This window comes from Triturus cristatus, chromosome 3_2 (genome assembly GCF_964204655.1).
Source record: "Triturus cristatus chromosome 3_2, aTriCri1.1, whole genome shotgun sequence".
Classification (NCBI taxonomy): Eukaryota; Metazoa; Chordata; class Amphibia; order Caudata; family Salamandridae; genus Triturus; species Triturus cristatus.
The window spans coordinates 574,174,262-574,194,350 of NC_140584.1; the positions used below are offsets into that span (position 1 = coordinate 574,174,262).

The window sequence follows — 20,089 nt, forward strand, 5'->3', positions numbered from 1 at the left end:
TTATCTTTATGCTGTTCTTCCAACCATTCAGTCTTAGCAATAGCTGCTGTACCAGAATCATGTACAACGGCAATGCTATAATTTCCCCAAGGATCGTCCACACATTCTTCCAGTGGTACAGGCAACCTTGACAAGCAGTCAGCCACCACTTTATCCTTGCCAGGCACATAGATGATCGTGTACACATATTCTTTCATCCTCATGGAAATCCTAGCTAATCTGGTGGTGACCCCAACACTACCCTCGGTGGTTAAAATCCTCACTAACGGTCGATGGTCAGTGCGAATAGTGAAGTACATAAGGAAAACAGGCGAGAGCCAGGCAGCACGGCTTCCTTCCAGGACACCGGTAGCAACTGGTACCCTGGAACGGAACCCGTGAAGGAACAACAAGAGTATTCCATGCCACACTCTGCCCCAACACTCCAAGGTGCATTAAAAGTAAAACACAATGCAAGGTACAATACAACACTGCATTTGCACGATGTTGTCAAAAGAGCTAGGCATACGCTTTATCGAGCAGGAATATTGGTAAGCACATTTTTTTTAAATAGAGAGTATGCTAGATTCCAAAGTTTTATTGTCCACTAAAAAATTACTTCTCGATTCCTCGCCTTTATAACCAGCAATACTGCCTCTCCCCGTGATAATGGAAATCGAAATGTTGAGGAATCATGTCACCAGTTGTGATGGTGTCCTGTGGCATAAACTCTTGGCTAGTGTTGCATCTGCGCTCGGCCACTCTTGGCCAAGATGGAGCTGGCTTTCGTTGGATACAAATGAAAACTGATTTGAGGTATGGCCTCTTGGGAAAGGTCACGACTGGTAAGGTTGATTTTGCCATTAAATCATTTGAAATGCTAAACCACATCAAGCTACCCACTAGGTTGGGCAACATTGCAATTCTTGCAGTACTTGAGAGAAACGGAGGAAATCAAAGGGTGTTGATTAGTTACCTTGAATTAGGCATTTCAGTTCAATACAGATCAGACTGTACTACAAACTGCTTGATACTTTTTTCCAGTCATGTCATGTGTGGCTTTGACTTACTGGGCACACCTTCATTTTTTCCTTGTTGTTGACCTTTTCTTTAGAATTCCCATTTCTTAATACTGACAATTGTTTGAGGAAGGAGGCAGGGTCAGCTGCAATTCTGAATGATCACTTCGATATTGAAGAACCAGACACCAGAACTGGTCCCAGCTCAGGTAAGCAACCAATGTGTACACCTTCTTACAGTATTGTTGTTAGCCCCTGAGAGACCTTGTTTCTCAACATATTGCATATGTGCTAGTGTTACAACAAAATGGAATTTGATTAGTGAACAACCTCCTTTTAGCAAATAACAAATGATCTAAAGTTGTAATAATTTTTCAGGTCTACCTTGATGGCACAGCAGTCTGTGTGACCTGTTGTTGACAACAAACAGAGCGGGCTTTGAGTCATCCCCCACGATTCATTGGCTTGTTTGGTTCGGCCTCCTTCACCCATTGTTCTGAGATGGTGTCTGTTAAATCTTGGATTCGCCAAGACGAATATATATCCTTTACCTCAGTCTATTGCAAGGATGCTCAAAGTACGGCCCGGGGCCACTTGCGGCCTTTACTTGTGACCACTGATTAACAGCTGCACCAGGCTGCGGTTTACCTGGCTAAGTACTTCCATTCAGAATGGTATTAAAGAAGTTGGCAGACATTTATTTACTCATTATGTAAAGGAAAAGACGCACAGAAGGTGTCCTGCACCAGTTATCTTTAGGAATAGCTTCATGTTTGAAGACAAAGTGCAACAGATGTAAAAATATGAAAGTCTGTTCAAATTTCAAAAAAGTGTAATTCTCTAGCATGTGGAAGTGTTTTACCTCAGTACATCAGGTGACTGAACTCAATGGCATTTATTAGAAGTAATAATTTTCAAACATGAATTTAGAAACATTAATGCCACCCCATCTGTGGGGACAATTGTAGTGTCGCGCGCCTTTAGGTAACCAAGCAGCAAGTCATTTGTCATATGCACCCTATGTGGGCTAAATTCTTATTGTACATCGAACAACATTATTTTATAATAAATCAAACCAGATACGTTTTTGTACAGCACACATGCTGAACTTGTATTTTTCAATGTGGTCTCAAATGTAATAATGAAGAAAAAGGAGGCAATCTGAAATTAAACAATTGCCTAGGATTTTTTATTTAATTATTATTATTTATTACACTTCTAGAGCGCATTATCACCTTATAGATATCCTGGCACTGAAGGCCATTACATAGACAAGAAGCAAACTGATATCAAGAGAGCAGAATCAGTGAACACGGAGTTACACGGGAAAGAACCAGGTTTTTAAGACTTTTCTGAAGTGCAGTAGATCTGTTGCAGATCTTAGTGTCGCAGAGTTTGGTCAAGCAGGGAAGCCAGGATTGATCCCTGGGTTTCCGGTTTCACACATGCAATTCAGCCATTTGATGAGTATCTTTTATTCATTCATTTACGTTAAAAGTTAATACTTTGCCTGCAAGTATTGATGCATGAGGTTAGACCCTGGGTGGCAGAAAAACGATCCATGATGGCTTGGGTCTTTTTTTCTGCACAACATCCAAGAGAAGCTGGGCCAGAGCCAGGTATCTGACTTCAGCTTGACAAATGCCTTTAATGGCTCACCCACCGCTATCACAAAATGGCAATTAAGGGGGCAAAGTCATAGAAAGGGCATGATTTGACCATGAGTGTAGGGAAGTAGGATCTGCTTTCATGGTTAACCCCACTTTTTTAGGTGTCAGTATGTTTTTATTTTTATTAGTTTGACTGAGATCCTGCTAATCAGGACCCCAGTCACTGTGCTTCCTCACTGAATTGACTATGGTAAGTACTTCTGTACCTCCACAATTGGCTACTGGTGTACCCTTATCAGTCCCTAGTATATGGTACCCAGGGCATAGGTACACCAGGGGTCTCCTATGGGCTGCAACATGTATTGTGCCACCCTTGAGAGACCACTCAAACTGTGACTACAGGCCTGCCATTGCAGCCTGTGTAAGCTGGTGCTAGCACCACATACAACAGATATACGTTTTCTTATATCTCAGGTCACTACACTTAAAACCTTTAAGCCACCCCTAAGGCAGGCCTTTCCATCCTGAAGGCAGGGTGCTGGGTTCTAAATGTGAGGGTGCCACTGCATCTCCAGGACACCCCTACAAAACCCGGAGTCGATTCTCCAGACTTTGTAAGTGTAACCAGCCATGTTTATACATATTTTGGCTATCCGACATTATGCGGTGGCTAACTGTATAGTGGCTGTGCCGAGCCTGAACATATTTGATATCAAACATATTGGAATCATACCCCAACACTGCTACCGGTGTTGGAGGTATGATTCCATGCACTGGGGGGGCTCCTCCGGTAATCCCCCAGTACTCCCAGTAACAGCCTTTCAGGGTCTGCCAGCAAGCTAGTGCTGCTGTCGACCCCAGACATTCATTCTGCCTTCCTGCTGCTGAGCTGAGCTCGAGCAGGGAAAGGTAGAACAATAGGTTTCCTGTCACAGGGAGGTGTGACCAACTCCCAGACAGGATTTAGTGTGTTTGGATGGGGTGGAAGTGCTTGCCAGTGACACCAGACTGCTTTGAAGGGCACATTTGGTGCCCTCCTTGCAAACTCAGGTTTGAGCTAATTCAGGGAGTTCTTGGCCCCCGCTCTGGTGCAAAATTGGACAAAGGACATGGAAGTATCCTCCCCTCTGTCTAGCGCCTCCTCTGGGAGGGACCCCTGAGATGTCCAAACATTTTTCCTAGGGTATTTAAGGGCTTACCTGGGGTGGGTCCGTAGATTCGTCATGGGACAAGACTCAAGCCTGAAACCACATCACTCTTCAACCGTCTGGATACTTGGACTTTGCTTGACTTTATCTGGAACCGAGACTGCATCAAGGAAGACTCCTGCTGCTACTGGTCTCGCTGTTCTGCAAGTGGCTGTGCTTCTTCCGGGGTCGTCAACAGACCTGTGGGCATCAAGGAAACCTGAAGTAATCTCCCTTGGAGTGAAGGAGTCACTCTCCTGCATCTGCAGGCACCGCAATGAAGCTGACGGGTCTGCTGCTCCTGACGTCCCACGGACTTCAAAAGGTTCAGCAATACAGGTGGTGGTTCTGCAACTCCCTCGAGGCCTGACCTGTCCTCTCTTCAATTTTGATGCCAGTATCACTTGTCAGAACCACTGGGACCGAACCCATGTGCACCGCGTTGACTTGCCATTGCCAAGGCTTGTTGGCTCTGCACTCTAGAGATCTCCGGGCTTCAAGAAGCTTCAGCATCTCTTCCTGCCAAGATCAAAATCCTCACCTCATCCTCTGCACCGTGGGCCTTCATCTTTGGTGAGCAGCTCCTGGTCCTCTTACGACTCATGTGCCTTTGGCCTCTGGGCCTGCTCCAGTGGGCTCCCCTGCTTACTCAGGGCCTGCTCTGACTCTCCCGCTTGTGGTGAGTCCCTTGGACCTTGCTGGTCACAACGTTGCTCCTTCTTCGCTTTGCATGCCTGTGCAGCTGCCAAGGCTTGTTTGTACTCCTGCCAGACACCAACACCCTGGTTCTCGACTTCCGATATGGGAAAGCTTGTGCATGGCTCCTGGTCTTCCTCAGCGTCGCCTGTTCCCCACAGCTGTAGCGGCAAGGTCGCTGTCAACTCTCCTGAACCATACGACATTGGTGGGCATTACTCTTCCGTGCCTCCTGGTCAACTCCGAGTGGCTTAGACTCTGTCCCCTCTACTTGTAGGTTCTTCACTTCAAGAATTCACCCTTGGATTCCACTGTACTCTTTCAAAGTCTTCTACAGAGGCATCTTTCCTGAAGTACTCCATTGTGGTCTACGGCGGCTTCCGACGTCACTTCACACCTATGCACCCGGCTTCTCCGGTGTAGGTATCCTGGTTCGAGTGTGTGTGTGTGTGTGTGTGTGTGTGTATATATATATATATTTTTTTTTTTTTTTCATGTCCATTGAATGGCCAATTTGCACTTTAAAAGGCGATGTCAAAAGGCAGGGAGTTGTCATGTGGTCAGTTGCGGGATCGCCCGAAACGCGTTCTGGCAGAGCTGGCAATTAAATAAATAAATATTGCACAGATTATATATATATATATATATATTATATATATATATATATATATAAAATCCAAGTTGCCCTGAGGCTATATATATATATATATATATATATATATATATATATATATATATATATATATATATATATATATATATATATATATATATATATATATATATATATATATATATATATATATATATATATATATATATATATATATATATATATATATATATATATATATATATATATATATATATATATATATATATATATATATATATATATATATATATATATATATATATTCCAAGTTGCCCTGAGGCGAGAACGAGCCTCCAGCAGGGTGGTTAAGCACCAGGAATGTTTTCAACCAGCTTGCTTCTTCCGGAAAAAAGGATTCTCTTCCTAACGCGTTTCAAAGCCTGGGCGGCTTCTTCATCAGAGGAAAGTCACGTGAACCAAAGAGTGCTGCCCCCAACACTTATACGCATGCAGTATGTAAATCATTCTCAGGTGAGTATAGTCCAATGCATGCTGGTGCCAGTAGTTCATGATAACGGGCGCTTGTATTCCCCCAGTGGGTTCTGATATCACGCGACCAATAACAATCAATAAATGCCTGAATAGGCCTCTGGACCAAGCTGTCTGGTTCTTTCGTTTTTCTGCTCCCTGCTGTGCCTTAGTCCCAAGCGAAGTCTTTCACTCGTGAGGCCCCACAAGCCCGTGGGGGCAGGTTCTCTGCGGCCAGGCTGCCGCATTCAAATACAAAATCCAAGTTGCCCTGAGGCGAGAACGAGCCTCCAGCAAAAACGCTTATAGATATTTATATGCTATTTTCTACTGAACAGATTGACACCAGACCTGCAAAAGGCACTTCCCTGACCTGAGGAATACCTCTCTGCCAAATTTCAAGTAATTCTGTTCAGCCGTTCGGGCTGTACCTTCGACTAAAGGTCCTATGGAAAAATGCATGGGGAAAACGCGTTTTGGGACCCCCTATTTTCTCGGCCCCCGCTTGACGAATCACCCAGAGACTTTCAGGGTAGGAGCTGAACGGAGCGCCCCATTCGTTTTGAAAATTTTGCGAGGATTCGTCAACCGGCGCCAAAGTTATTCAAAATAGAATTTTCAGATTTCCTATGGAAACTCGGTCCTAACTATAATTATCTACTGGCGACCGCCAGTAGATTATATATATATATATATATATATATATATATATATATATATATATTCACTTAAAAAACCATAGGTTTCACACATGTTATAGTTAGCTGGACATTTCCCTCGTGAAAAACCTTTGAAATTCCCCCGTTATAGTTAGTGCAGGCAACTATAACTCACGCGACCGCAATCCTCTGCTGATGATGTCAGATATTACATCACTGTATTTAGACACTTATTTACCCATGTCTTCTTCCATAAATTTTTAGCTATACATATATTACAAATATTTATTTTTCAGAAAGACACATATGTAATCAGTGATGTAATATCTGACGTCATCAGCAGAGGATTGCGGTCGCGTGAGTTATAGTTGCCTGCACTAACTATAACGGGGGAATTTCATTGGTTTTTTACGAGGGAAATGTCCAGCTAACTATAACATGTGTGAAACCTATGGTTTTTTAAGTGAATTTGCAAGGTTTTTTAAATGCTAATTCCTAACTATAACGTGTGTGAAACCTATGATTTTTAAGTGAATTTGTACGTTTTTTTAAATGCTAAGTTATGTATTTAATAATATTTTTTTTTCAGGTTTTGCACCGTGCACGCACTGTGGGCGCTCGGTGCGTTTCGCGCACCGAGCACCCACGATGCGTTGTGTGTGCCGTGCGTGCACGGTGCGCTTTTTCGGAAAAAAAAAATGTTTTTTTCACCCTTGGGGGTCCTTCAGTGACCCCCTGACAAAGGCTAGGGGGTCAGGAACTGTCCACCCTGCCCCCTTTTCACGTTCTCCACCTTTGTTTTTCACTGCCTCAGACTGCGAGAGACAAAATGGCGGCCGACACTTCCTGATTTCGACCGATTCGAATGTTTACTGACATCTAACAACCAATCAGAATTGCGCTCGCGCACGGTGCAAGGCTATAGATATGTATGTACTTTTAACTGCAATTTTCTCAGGAACTAATGAACAGATTGACTCCAGATATGCAAAAGGCACATCCCTGACCTGAGGACTACCTCTTTGCCAAATTTAAAGTAATTCTGTTCAGCCGTTTGGGCTGTACCTTGGACTAAAGGTCCCTATGGAAAATTGCATGGGAAAAACGCGTTTTGGGACCCCCCTTTTTTCTCAGCCCCCGCTTGACGAATCCCCCCGAGACTTTGAGGGTAGGAGCGGAGCGCCCCACCTATTTTGAAAATTTCGTGAGGATTCATCAATCGGCGCCAAAGTTATTCCAAATAGAATGTTGCGGATTTCCTATGGAAACACGGTCCTAACTATAACTATCTACTGGCGACCGCCAGTAGATAATTATATATATACTGTGTGGTTCTTTTTCGTTTAGCCTATACTATATGATTAGAACTGGTAAAACAAGCGGCTTAACACTCTTTCTGGATAAGCCTGAAGGCTGCTCTCCATAGCTACCATTTAGAGGGCTTTCTATGGTTGTCTAAGATCACTAAAATCACCATAAGGGTTGCCTGGATTAGTGCAAAGTTCTTCACTTAAAATAAGTGTGCATCATATAATTAGTCAGCCTCCTACAATGAGCAAACAATCTGATGAAGTAGAAGTATCAACACCACATTGCAGGTCTCCTTGTTTCAAGGTCCATACATTTCCCAGACACCACATTTTAGTGAGTGGGCTATGAGGCTGTGTCCTCTTTCAACACATGCATAAAATCAAATGATAGTTGTGATTACAGTCCTCTTTCCTCATCACATACTTACTACCAGTGTTTAGTTTAATGTATTCCTTTCACTGTAAGAGAGAAGTCTGAGATTAAATTAAAAAAAATGTATTTTTGTTCCTCAGTTTCCATCTTGCGCATTATACAATGACAGATGTGAGTAGTTCTGCTGGTGATACTCACGAGACCACTCTCACCAAGGAAATGGCACTGTGTTGTTCAACCTGGCCAGACTTGCAGAGTTCCCAAGCAGCATACTTTGGCAAAGTGCTAAAGCCTGGATTAATTGTTGTCTCCTTGTGCCATGATTAAAACCTACCCACTGTACCATGTCTAGCAGCCTAGGTTGGATGTTTGTATCTGCCCACCTCAGAGAATTGCACACCTTGTTGTGGTTTGTTTGTCAAGCACTTTTTATAGCACTCACTACCTTAACTAGGCCCATTACTCAGCATTCTTAATGTTTACAGATAAGTGTCTTGAGGGATAAGGAGATTGTGAGGACTAAGATTCAATTTTATTCCGATATGCGGTAGTGCGATAACAACTTAGATACAGCATCACAAGGTATTGCCAAATCTTCCTGAAACTAAGAACTTAATTTAGAGGCAAGTATGGAATGAATCTCCCAAAATAACTCCACACCATGTACATGTTTCACTCCTGGCTGGCAACAATGCGGCCCTCATTCAAACCACAGACCATTCTTTTTGTCCCATGGGAAAATGTTTGTGTTAGACCCGGGATCCTGGTTGGCTGAGGTAGGTACATCAGGCCAAGTAGGGACCCGTGTTCCAACATCAGGGAAAGGAAGGTTACCTTCTTAAATAGTCCCGCTCACCACCTCGGTAGCTTGGCATGAGCAGTCAGGCTTATCTTCAAGGAAAATGTGTAAAGTATTCGCAACCACGCTCACAATAATCCAGTGATGACACCACAAATAGACTGCACACAAGTTTTATAAAACGGGTATAAACTTTATGTAAAAAGATATACGATAAGACCACACGATATAAAACCAACATATGAGGTTGTGTAATATTTCTCCTGGCCGGTTGTAATGCCAGCGAGCGATGTCAATGAACACTTCTAAACATTCTCCTGTACTCCTAATATAATGTCATACAGTTCGTAATGCTAGAATCAGGCACTTTTTCAATTTAAAAATTCTGTAATGCATAACGTAGCAATTAAACACTGCAATGAAAAGAATGCAATGCGTAATGCAACAATCAGGCACTTTGCAAGGTAAAATAATGCAATGCGTAATACAACCACCAGATATGTTGTTCTGCAAAAATAAGGCAATGCGTATACACTAATCAGGTAATTCTTTATGCAGGAATAATGCAATGCGCAATACGCTAATCAGGTAGTTATGCAGAAACAAGGCAATGCATCATACGACAATCCGGTAGTTTGTTATGCAGATAAAAATGCCATGCGTCATACACTAATCAGGTAGTTCGTTATGCAGGAATAATGCAATGCGTAATACTCTAATCAGGAACTCCGTTATGCAGAAATGATGCAATGTGTAATATGACAGTCAGGTACTCCATTCTGCAGAAATGGAATACTACGTAGTACACTCAGGCCCTGATCACCGGGCCTTAGGCTGTCTCTCCGCCTCTCCTTCTGACTTTTAGTCAGCCTCTCACAGCTGCCCCCAACACAGTACGATGTAATCCCAAAGTGCAGCTTCGTACTCCGTCCCCTGTACTGCAACTCCCTTGGCAATACGGGCCGCGATACGAGCCAAAGCAGAGGCTCGTGCTGCCAACACGAGAGAGAGGCCGAGAGCGTCTCCCTCCGAGCCCTCGACCCACTCCAGGAATCGACACATGTTATCAGGGGGGGGGCGGGGGAGGGGGCGAACTCACTCTCCTCTGTTCGTCCAGCGGCTGGGCCTCCAATTAAGTTTTGTGAAATGGCAACAGCCCGGGCCGGCAACTCAGCTCCTCCGGAACTGCCGGTCCGGGCCGCTTCAGTTACGAAGATCTCAGGCTGCCACAAAGCACAAGCACACGCACACAGCATCGCTGAGTCTTCTTTCACTCCGGGTGCACGATCACTGGGCACTCCACACACAGGTCTCAGGCTGCAAGAAGATCACACACACAGCGTCGCTGAGACTCACTTTACTCCGGTGCACACGATAACAAGGCAAATCTTCATGAAGGTCTCACGGTGCACAACGCACACGCACACCGCGTCGATGAGACTCACTTGGATTTCGGTGCACACGATACCAAGGCAAATCCTCACGAAGGTCTCCCGGTGCACAACGCACCCGCCCACAGCGGCGATGAGACTCACTTGGATTCCGGTGTACACGATCACTGGACAATCCTCACAAAGGGGTTCAGGCTGCACAAAGCACACGCACACCGCATCGCTGATCCTTGCTTGGATTCCAGGTGCCCACGATCACAGGGCACGCTTTACGAGGGTCTCAGGCTGCAACAAGCACACACACACAGTGCCGCTGAGGGTCTCATGGGAAACATTTATGTTCCTGTGTTTCCGAACAGGGAGCCAGCTCACCTCAGGCCCTTGGGAATAAGTTACTTCAGGAGTCGGCACACAGCAAAGTCCCTTTAGCCTTTCCTTGGTTGAAACAGCAAAGTGCAGGCCAGCCTCAGATCACACAGCAAGGGTCAGTCCTATACTTCAGTCTCTTCAGTTGTTTCTTCCTTGGCAAAGGTCCTCTTGACCACGAAGTAGCTCCAGTCTTGTTCACACTTGATCAAGCCATTCTCCAAAGTTCAGGGCTTCAGCTCTCATAGTTATACCCCTCAATGGCTTTCAAGTTTTTGTGGTTCAGGGGGCACTGACCCCTGTTCAAACCAGTTCTGGGTGCCTCCCTGCCAGTTACACCTTTCTTCCTTTGATTTGTGGGGGTCTGGATTCTCAATCACTCAGCAGGAGATGAGCCAATTGTTTTATAGCAGCAACCCAGGCCTCTTCACCTCTAGGGGCTTCTCCTCCCCCTACACTCCAGATGCAGGTCAGCCTGTTGCTGTCTCACCTCCTCCCCTGGGTCAAGACATTCCCCCAGATCCTATTGCTTTCAAATCCAGACAGTCAATCCACAGCCAGGCAGAGACACACAGAAATGTCAGAGCACAAAAACTCAGCCACTTCTAAAAGAGTGGCTTCTGAACACACACTGCAAAAACCATTTACATAAAAAGATATGTTATTACATTGGGAGTTAGGCATACTAAACTTCACCTTTCCACCTTAAGCCTTTGGGAAGATAGGCTGGAAAACGTATTACACAGCCTTCCTATTCTGTCCTATGGGCAAGATGGCCTTTCAACAGTGAAAAATGAAATGGAGATTATTTCACTGTCAAGACATGACACACACCTTAGTACATGTCCTACCTTTCACATACACTACACCCTATCCAGGGGGTACCCTAGACCTACCATAGGGGTGTCTGATGTGCATAGAAAGGGAAGGGTAAGGCCTGGCTAGTGAATGCACTTGACAGAACAATATGGCAGTTTAACAAACTGCACGCAGGCCCTGCAATGGCAGGCCTGAGTTCCCTTTTTAAGGCTACTTGTGCGGGTGGCACAAATAGTGCTGCAGGCCCACGAGTAGCATTTGCATTACCAGCCCTGGCACACATAGTGCACTTTACTAGGGACTTTACTAGTAAGGCAAACATACCAATCATGGACAACCAATTACCATTACTTTATACAGGGAATACTTACACTTTGACACTGTTTAGCAGTGGCAAAGTGTCCAAAGCATCTAAGTTGGGAACACCATGTCAGAAAAAAAGGTCTAGGGGGGAAAGCAAAAAGTTTAGGGACTTTAGCCAAAAAGGGCCAAGTCCTACAGTTTGCGAGTACCAATGATCTATTGGCTCTTTGGTGTATTATTCATCATTATAGGAATTGTTTCTATTGTAGAACACCAATGACTATTTTAAATCTAAAAGGTACACTCAATCATCAAACATTTTGTTAAATTTAAGTGTTAGATGTTCACATGCAGCAATTGCTGTAACATGGTCAGTTCTTTGAGTTTCTATTAATGTACTTGTATAATGTTTTCTGTTCGATTGAGTTGTTTGGTAGTAAAAAAGTCTGGAATAGCAAGTATGTATAATTTCCCATGTGCCAGGATTGCTGATTTGTTTGAAAGTGCTTTGTTGCACTGCCTCTTCAAAACATTTTGACATATTTACTTTTCCGCTCCAATGGGAGTCCGGTCATCGCCTTCATCTCCACCTCCCTAGATCCTTGAGCTTGAACTTGGAGGAGAGGGGTCAGAGGAGAGAGACAGTCCCTCCATGTTGTAACTTTTGTGTGTGTGTGTGTGTGTGTGTATGTGAGGGAAGTGTAAATTGTTGTAGCCTGCCTTCTGCCTGTTACCTGTGTAAACGATTACACTGCTGCTATATATACAGTAGGAGAGAGAGAGAGAGAGACTGACTTTGTCTGCTGATGGTTGTACCATACCCAATCTCTGCTGTGAGAAAAGTTTGCCCTCCTCCTGCTGTTGCTACCTGCTCTTTGTGCTGGAGGTGGGCACTGCTAAAGCCTGTGAAGGGCCGTGTTATGCATAGAAGGGAAGCTTGTAGTGCTGCTGACTGTTACGTATATGTTCTATGTTGTTAGAAAGCTGTACATTGCACTGACTGTGCTGAAAACACTTTTTAGTATGAGAGAAGCGGACACAAGCTGGAGAGACTTTGCAATACTGCTGCCTTGCTGTACCTTTACCTGAGGTTTGCTACCTCTGGTATTGTTCTGCACATCAGGGAATTTTTTGCTTTTACTTTGTTCAACCTGTTCTGCGAATGAAAGGGGGCTTGATTTCCTGATCCACGCACTGTATCTGCTATGTGTCTGTCATAGTGGAACTTGCACTTGTGGGAACCTTGCATGGCTCCTCTGCAGCACCTCTTGTGTGTCTGAAGGGATCTTACGCTGCTAGTGTCCATATGACTTGTCTCTCAATAAGGCTGTAATATTCTTCAATTTTTATTTTGATACCAGACCATTCCATTTCCACTTCAATTGTTTCATTTCGTATAAAAGAGGAGGAAAATAATTTGACTGTGGACCACCAGGCCAGCAATCAAGGAAAAGCAACCAACAGTCCGATGGGTGAGTATCTAGTGATTTCCAGCTTAGCATAGCAATATATTGAAAAGATTTCTGCATTGAACATCACCTTTTCCCAACTAAGGAAACAGGTGGTGTGTGTCTTGCACCCCTACAGTAATATCTGTATAATCCATCCTTAGGCCAACCAGTTCTGATTGTCTTGATTTTTTTCGAATCATATGGAAAAGTTCCAAAACAGACATACTGACTTCTTCCTTTAAAGGAGTGTGCCGAAAGGCTTCCAGATACCTATGCAAAAACATTGTTTATGCTATGCTTCTCTTGCAGCCATATTTGTATGTATATATTTACATCTGGTTATGTCAAGCTCAGCGTACACCAGGTAACTTCCTGGCGCTCTTGCGAAAGCAGGAGGATCCCTGTGAGAATAGCCCAACAACCCAAGGTTTTCTTTGACTCTGCCATAATTAATAAGCAAAAAAAGTAGATTTGATTGCCCTACTCTGTCAAAGATCTGAAAGAAGCTATCCAAACCACCGACAGATGGAAGCTGCTATCTCCTGCAAAGATCTGTTGGCACCTGTGGATGAGGAACTTTTGGTTCATGCAGGATTGGAAGTCATTTATGGCACTTTGGCCTTGTCAGTCTTAGGGTAGGGCATCCATTCATGCCATCGTCCATTTAAATATTGAGTATCTTTTGAGATCCACCTAGAAATTCGTAAACCTCTGGGCTCTAGAGGATGTCAATCAGGGTTAGTATTTGCAAATTTTTGCCGTATACAGAAGTACATAACATACTTATGACTGCCTTGGAGGCATACCTCTTAGGTCTGTATTCTACCACAAAGACCTTCAGGATGGTGTCTGTAACCCCTGCCTCCATGGATCCCCTCCTCACCAGTGGGTACCCTGCATTTTTCTCGCCAAGGAATATCTATTTTCAACAGTCTGCACCAGGAGTGGAAGATTAATTCTGTGATTAATCTGTCCTGTTTATTCTTGCTCTCCAGGATTTCCGTTTCTCAATTCTGAATCCGGTTTGAGGAAAGAAGACTTTAACTTGAATTTGAGTCATCCGAATGAAAAAAGAAAAGAAGCAAACAAGAGTCCCAGCTCAGGTATCCTAGAAATATTTCAAAGTTACCATGAAGCTGGCATTTGACAGCGGCAGCACCTTCTTTCGTTAGCATTGGCACCTAAACATCCACTGCACTAGTTTTATCTCTCTATTCCGTGCTTTGAGTGATCAATAGAAGTAAATTGGCATGTGATTATTTGGGTATTGTACATTCCCTGCAAGGCATTGTTCCTGTCTGTTCTAGACTGCAGTAACCAACAAGAAAGTGGTGATAGGATCACTTTAATGAATCTCAGTTACTAGCGATCTCTTGGACATAGGGTGAGGTAAGGTGATGCTTGAAGTGACAACATCAGTGAGCATGGACCGGGCCCAGCTGGGAAAACTGTAAGGACTGGACAGCTGGATGAGGTGATGTATGCAGTGAAAAGAAACCAATAAAATATTTGCGTCTTGGTCAACTTTGTCAGCATCATTCAAAGAGAACACACATAGGCTGTTGTAATTAGGCCAAATGTTTCTCGGTAGTATACAGTACTTTTGGGATGTCCGAAAGAACCTTAGTTGTGACATGCTTTTTCACAAGAAAATTAAAGAAGAAGAAAAACTGAGGTTAGGGAATTTAGCACAGGCACCTTACCATAATGTTTCATTTCTGAAAATAAGTCGCCCAATACCTGATATTTATATCCTTACTTAAAGCCTTCTAAAAGGCTATGCCACTGATGTGTACCTACGGATCCCGACTTCCTTGGGTCGGGCGTCTATTGTTTCGTCATTCAGTATTTCAAAGGACAAGCATATTGTGCCTTGAGACCTTCTTGTGGAGATGTTTATAGACCTTTGCAGTCTGACCAGCATTTGGTCCCTAGCTGCCTGTGATGATACCTCTGTCGAATGTTTAGGCATATTATCGTGCCTTTGTCTCCTATTTTTAACAGATGTAATAATAATGCCCTGCTGAACCTTTCGTCTTTGAATGTTATATGTAATATAGTTACAGTTCACTTTATCTTACAGGACACAAAACTATTCCTTTGGTTGTTTCATTACGCATAAAGAAAGAGGTCGACACCTACTCTATGGATTATCGAGACAGTGAGAGGATAGAAAGCATCAACAGTACAAACGGTTAGTAAACAGGAGTGAAATACTCCTCGTACATAGGTCACTACCACTGCCAATTTATTCTGATCTCCACAACTGGGACTGCTCAGGCAATGCATAGCCAAAGGTGCTCCGTTCGCCTCACGGATTGCTTTGCCCACTGCTTTGACCAGTTCTCTTGTTGGGGCTTAGCTATAAACAGATGCTCTGTCTTTGATCATCAGCGCACAGGACTGAGACGCTTCTTCCTTTTGAAATGTGATTACAATCATGGATATGGGCATTATGTATTGTCATTTTTAATAATCAGCAACAAAATGTGTGCATGTCTCTTATGTCTAATTCAGAAAATTCTGGCATGACACCACAATGTTTTCTGCATTAACTTTACTTACATTAAATGAGAAAAATATTATGGGACTGATTTAATATGTGGTGGATGGTGTAAATTACTCTATCGCCCTGACTGTGTACCCGCCTGCCAAATTAAGAAATGTTTGTCAGCCCGACAGACATTTCTACCATTCACCAGGACCACTGTGACAATATATTGACATTTTGCCATACAGCTCGATCAAACAGGAGGGAGCCGTACAGTAAAGTTTCACAACTTTTTTTTATTTTAAAAAAACCAAACCCCAAAGTAGGATTTTAATATATATATATATATTACCTACTGGCGGTCGCCAGTAGGTAGTTATAGTTAGGACCCCTTTTCCATAGGAAATCCGCAACATTCTATTTTGAATAACTTTGGCGCCGGTTGACGAATCCTCGCGAATTTCTCAAAATAGGTGGGGCGCTACGCTCCGCTCCTACCCTGAAAGTCTCGGGGGGATTCGTCAAGCGGGGGCTGAGATAAAAGGGGGGTCCCAAAACGCGTTTTTCCCATGCATTTTTCCATAGAACCTTTAGACAGGGCTACAGCCCGAACGGCTGAACAGAATTACTAGAAATTTGGCAGAGAGGTAGTCCCTAGGTCAAGGAAGTGCCTTTTGTAGGTTTGGTGTAAATCTGTTCAGTAGATTCTGAGAAAATAGCCTTTAAATCAATATATATATCTGAGCCAGCTTACGGTACGCTTACCGTAAGCTTACCGTACGCGTACGGTGGCGTGCGCGAGCGCGATTCTGATTGGCTGTTACATCTAAGTAAACATTCGAATCGGTCGAAACCAGGAAGCGGCGGCCGCCATTTTCTCTCTCGCACTCTGAGGGGGGGCTGTAAACAAAGGCAAAAAACATATAAAGGGGCTGTTTAGACAGCGCCCATGCACATAGCCATGTTAGTTGAGTCCTCAAAGATCCCCTAAGGCCAAAAACGGTAAATTTTTATTTTTTGAAAATTTCGCCGATTACGCTTACCGTACGCGTACGGTGCGCTTACGCTAAAAATTTTAATAAAAAAAAAAAAACACTCTCTGTGCATGGCGTATTATTGTCATCACTTACACATTAAATTTAACAGATTACCTATCACAAGGAAGCGCATAATATGTCCTCCATGTGCGCACGGTGCGCTACGCGCACCGCGTGCCCACCTTGCGTGTACGGCACTAACTGCGTAAAGTGGGCGCGCGGTGCGCGAAGCGCACCGCGTGCTCACGCGCACCGTGCGCGCACGGAACGAACTGCGTTAAGTGGGCGTGCACGCCACGAATGGTGTAAAGTAACTTAGCATTTAAAAAACCGTACAAATTCACTGAAAAAACCATAGGTTTCACACACGTTATAGTTAGGAATTAGCATTTAAAAAACCTTGCAAATTCACTGAAAAAACCATAGGTTTCACACATGTTATAGTTAGCGGAAATTTTACTGATAAAAAACCAATGAAATTCCCCCGTTATAGTTAGTGCAGGCAACTATAACTCACGCGACCGCAATCTTCTGCTGATGACATATGTGTCTTTATGAAAAAAAAATATTTGTAATATATGTATAGCTAAAAATGTATGGAAGAAGACATGGGCAAATAAGTGTCTAAATACATATTAGCATCAGCAGAGGATTGCGGTCGCGTGAGTTATAGTTGCCTGCACTAACTATAACGGGGGAATTTCATTGGTTTTTTATCAGTAAAATTTCCGCTAACTATAACATGTGTGAAACCTATGTTTTTTTCAGTGAATATATATATATATATATATATATATATATATATATATATATATATATATATATATATATATATATATATATATGAAAAGCAAGAGGGGTCCCTCAATGAGGATATCTCTACCAGTAGGGGTTACAGCACACCATTGTCGGTAGCATCACGGCAGCATTCATTCAAGCCTCCATAGCCATACGCGTTTCAAGCATTGTGCACCGCTGTGGACGGAAGGGGGCCTCGTTGTGGGCATGGAATAGGTATCACAGCAGCTTCTTTTTCACGTACTCTCACCTATTTGGGGCATATTTTTGTATTTTTTCCACATGGTTTAACTGCTTGGCTGCACTCGGCGCCCACTGGGGTACATGATGAATCCAGAGTCCTCGTGATTATTTAACTGGACTACTTTGACCAGGATGCTCAGCGCCTATTGTGGCGGGACTTTCTTAATAAATACCCAGGATTCCAAACTCTGTAGTTGCATGTCCTTTCTTCAGCCACTGACGAAGAGCGCACAATGCTTGAAACGCGTATGGCTATGGAGGCTTGAATGAATGCTGCCGTGATGCTACCGACAATGGTGTGCTGTAACCCCTACTGGTAGAGATATCCTCATTGAGGGACCCCTCTTGCTTTTCATGTTATGCGGCTGGTCCAGCCGCGAGGATGTCCCGCTGCTTTAACGAGCGGATCCTAGGTGCACGCAACCGCGGCACCGCTGTGGACGGAAGGGGGCCTCGTTGTGGGCATGGAATAGGTATCACAGCAGCTTCTTTTTCACGTACTCTCACCTATTTGGGGCATATTTTTGTATTTTTTCCACATGGTTTAACTGCTTGGCTGCACTCGGCGCCCACTGGGGTACATGATGAATCCAGAGTCCTCGTGATTATTTAACTGGACTACTTTGACCAGGATGCTCAGCGCCTATTGTGGCGGGACTTTCTTAATAAATACCCAGGATTCCAAACGCTGTAGTTGCATGTCCTTTCTTCAGCCACTGACGAAGAGCGCACAATGCTTGAAACGCGTATGGCTATGGAGGCTTGAATGAATGCTGCCGTGATGCTACCGACAATGGTGTGCTGTAACCCCTACTGGTAGAGATATCCTCATTGAGGGACCCCTCTTGCTTTTCATGTTATGCGGCTGGTCCAGCCGCGAGGATGTCCCGCTGCTTTAACGAGCGGATCCTAGGTGCACGCAACCGCGGCACCGCTGTGGACGGAAGGGGGCCTCGTTGTGGGCATGGAATAGGTATCACAGCAGCTTCTTTTTCACGTACTCTCACCTATTTGGGGCATATTTTTGTATTTTTTCCACATGGTTTAACTGCTTGGCTGCACTTGGCGCCCACTGGGGTACATGATGAATCCAGAGTCCTCGTGATTATTTAACTGGACTACTTTGACCAGGATGCTCAGCGCCTATTGTGGCGGGACTTTCTTAATAAATACCCAGGATTCCAAACGCTGTAGTTGCATGTCCTTTCTTCAGCCACTGACGAAGAGCGCACAATGCTTGAAACGCGTATGGCTATGGAGGCTTGAATGAATGCTGCCGTGATGCTACCGACAATGGTGTGCTGTAACCCCTACTGGTAGAGATATCCTCATTGAGGGACCCCTCTTGCTTTTCATGTTATGCGGCTGGTCCAGCCGCGAGGATGTCCCGCTGCTTTAACGAGCGGATCCTAGGTGCACGCAACCGCAGCACCGCTGTGGACGGAAGGGGGCCTCGTTGTGGGCATGGAATAGGTATCACAGCAGCTTCTTTTTCACGTACTCTCACCTATTTGGGGCATATTTTTGTATTTTTTCCACATGGTTTAACTGCTTGGCTGCACTCGGCGCCCACTGGGGTACATGATGAATCCAGAGTCCTCGTGATTATTTAACTGGACTACTTTGACCAGGATGCTCAGCGCCTATTGTGGCGGGACTTTCTTAATAAATACCCAGGATTCCAAACGCTGTAGTTGCATGTCCTTTCTTCAGCCACTGACGAAGAGCGCACAATGCTTGAAACGCGTATGGCTATGGAGGCTCGAATGAATGCTGCCGTGATGCTACCGACAATGGTGTGCTGTAACCCCTACTGGTAGAGATATCCTCATTGAGGGACCCCTCTTGCTTTTCATGTTATGCGGCTGGTCCAGCCGCGAGGATGTCCCGCTGCTTTAACGAGCGGATCCTAGGTGCACGCAACCGCGGCACCGCTGTGGACGGAAGGGGGCCTCGTTGTGGGCATGGAATAGGTATCACAGCAGCTTCTTTTTCACGTACTCTCACCTATTTGGGGCATATTTTTGTATTTTTTCCACATGGTTTAACTGCTTGGCTGCACTCGGCGCCCACTGGGGTACATGATGAATCCAGAGTCCTCGTGATTATTTAACTGGACTACTTTGACCAGGATGCTCAGCGCCTATTGTGGCGGGACTTTCTTAATAAATACCCAGGATTCCAAACGCTGTAGTTGCATGTCCTTTCTTCAGCCACTGACGAAGAGCGCACAATGCTTGAAACGCGTATGGCTATGGAGGCTTGAATGAATGCTGCCGTGATGCTACCGACAATGGTGTGCTGTAACCTCTACTGGTAGAGATATCCTCATTGAGGGACCCCTCTTGAGATATATATATATATATATATATATATATATATATATATATATATATATATATATATATATATATATATATATATATATATATATA

General features: G+C 44.1%; 1 protein-coding gene across 2 annotated transcripts in view; it reads left to right on the forward strand.

Moving 5' to 3' along the window:
- The window catches only part of LOC146857716 (uncharacterized), a 123,704-nt gene that overhangs the window by 88,029 nt on the left and 15,586 nt on the right, over window positions 1-20,089 (forward strand). For both annotated transcript variants that reach the window (XM_085648307.1, XM_085648308.1), the window contains exons 5-8: window positions 1,094-1,207; window positions 12,996-13,106; window positions 14,081-14,188; window positions 15,169-15,279. In XM_085648307.1, coding sequence (XP_085504433.1) covers window positions 1,094-1,207; window positions 12,996-13,106; window positions 14,081-14,188; window positions 15,169-15,279 — 444 coding nt within the window. The remainder of the gene's footprint in view (window positions 1-1,093; window positions 1,208-12,995; window positions 13,107-14,080; window positions 14,189-15,168; window positions 15,280-20,089) is intronic.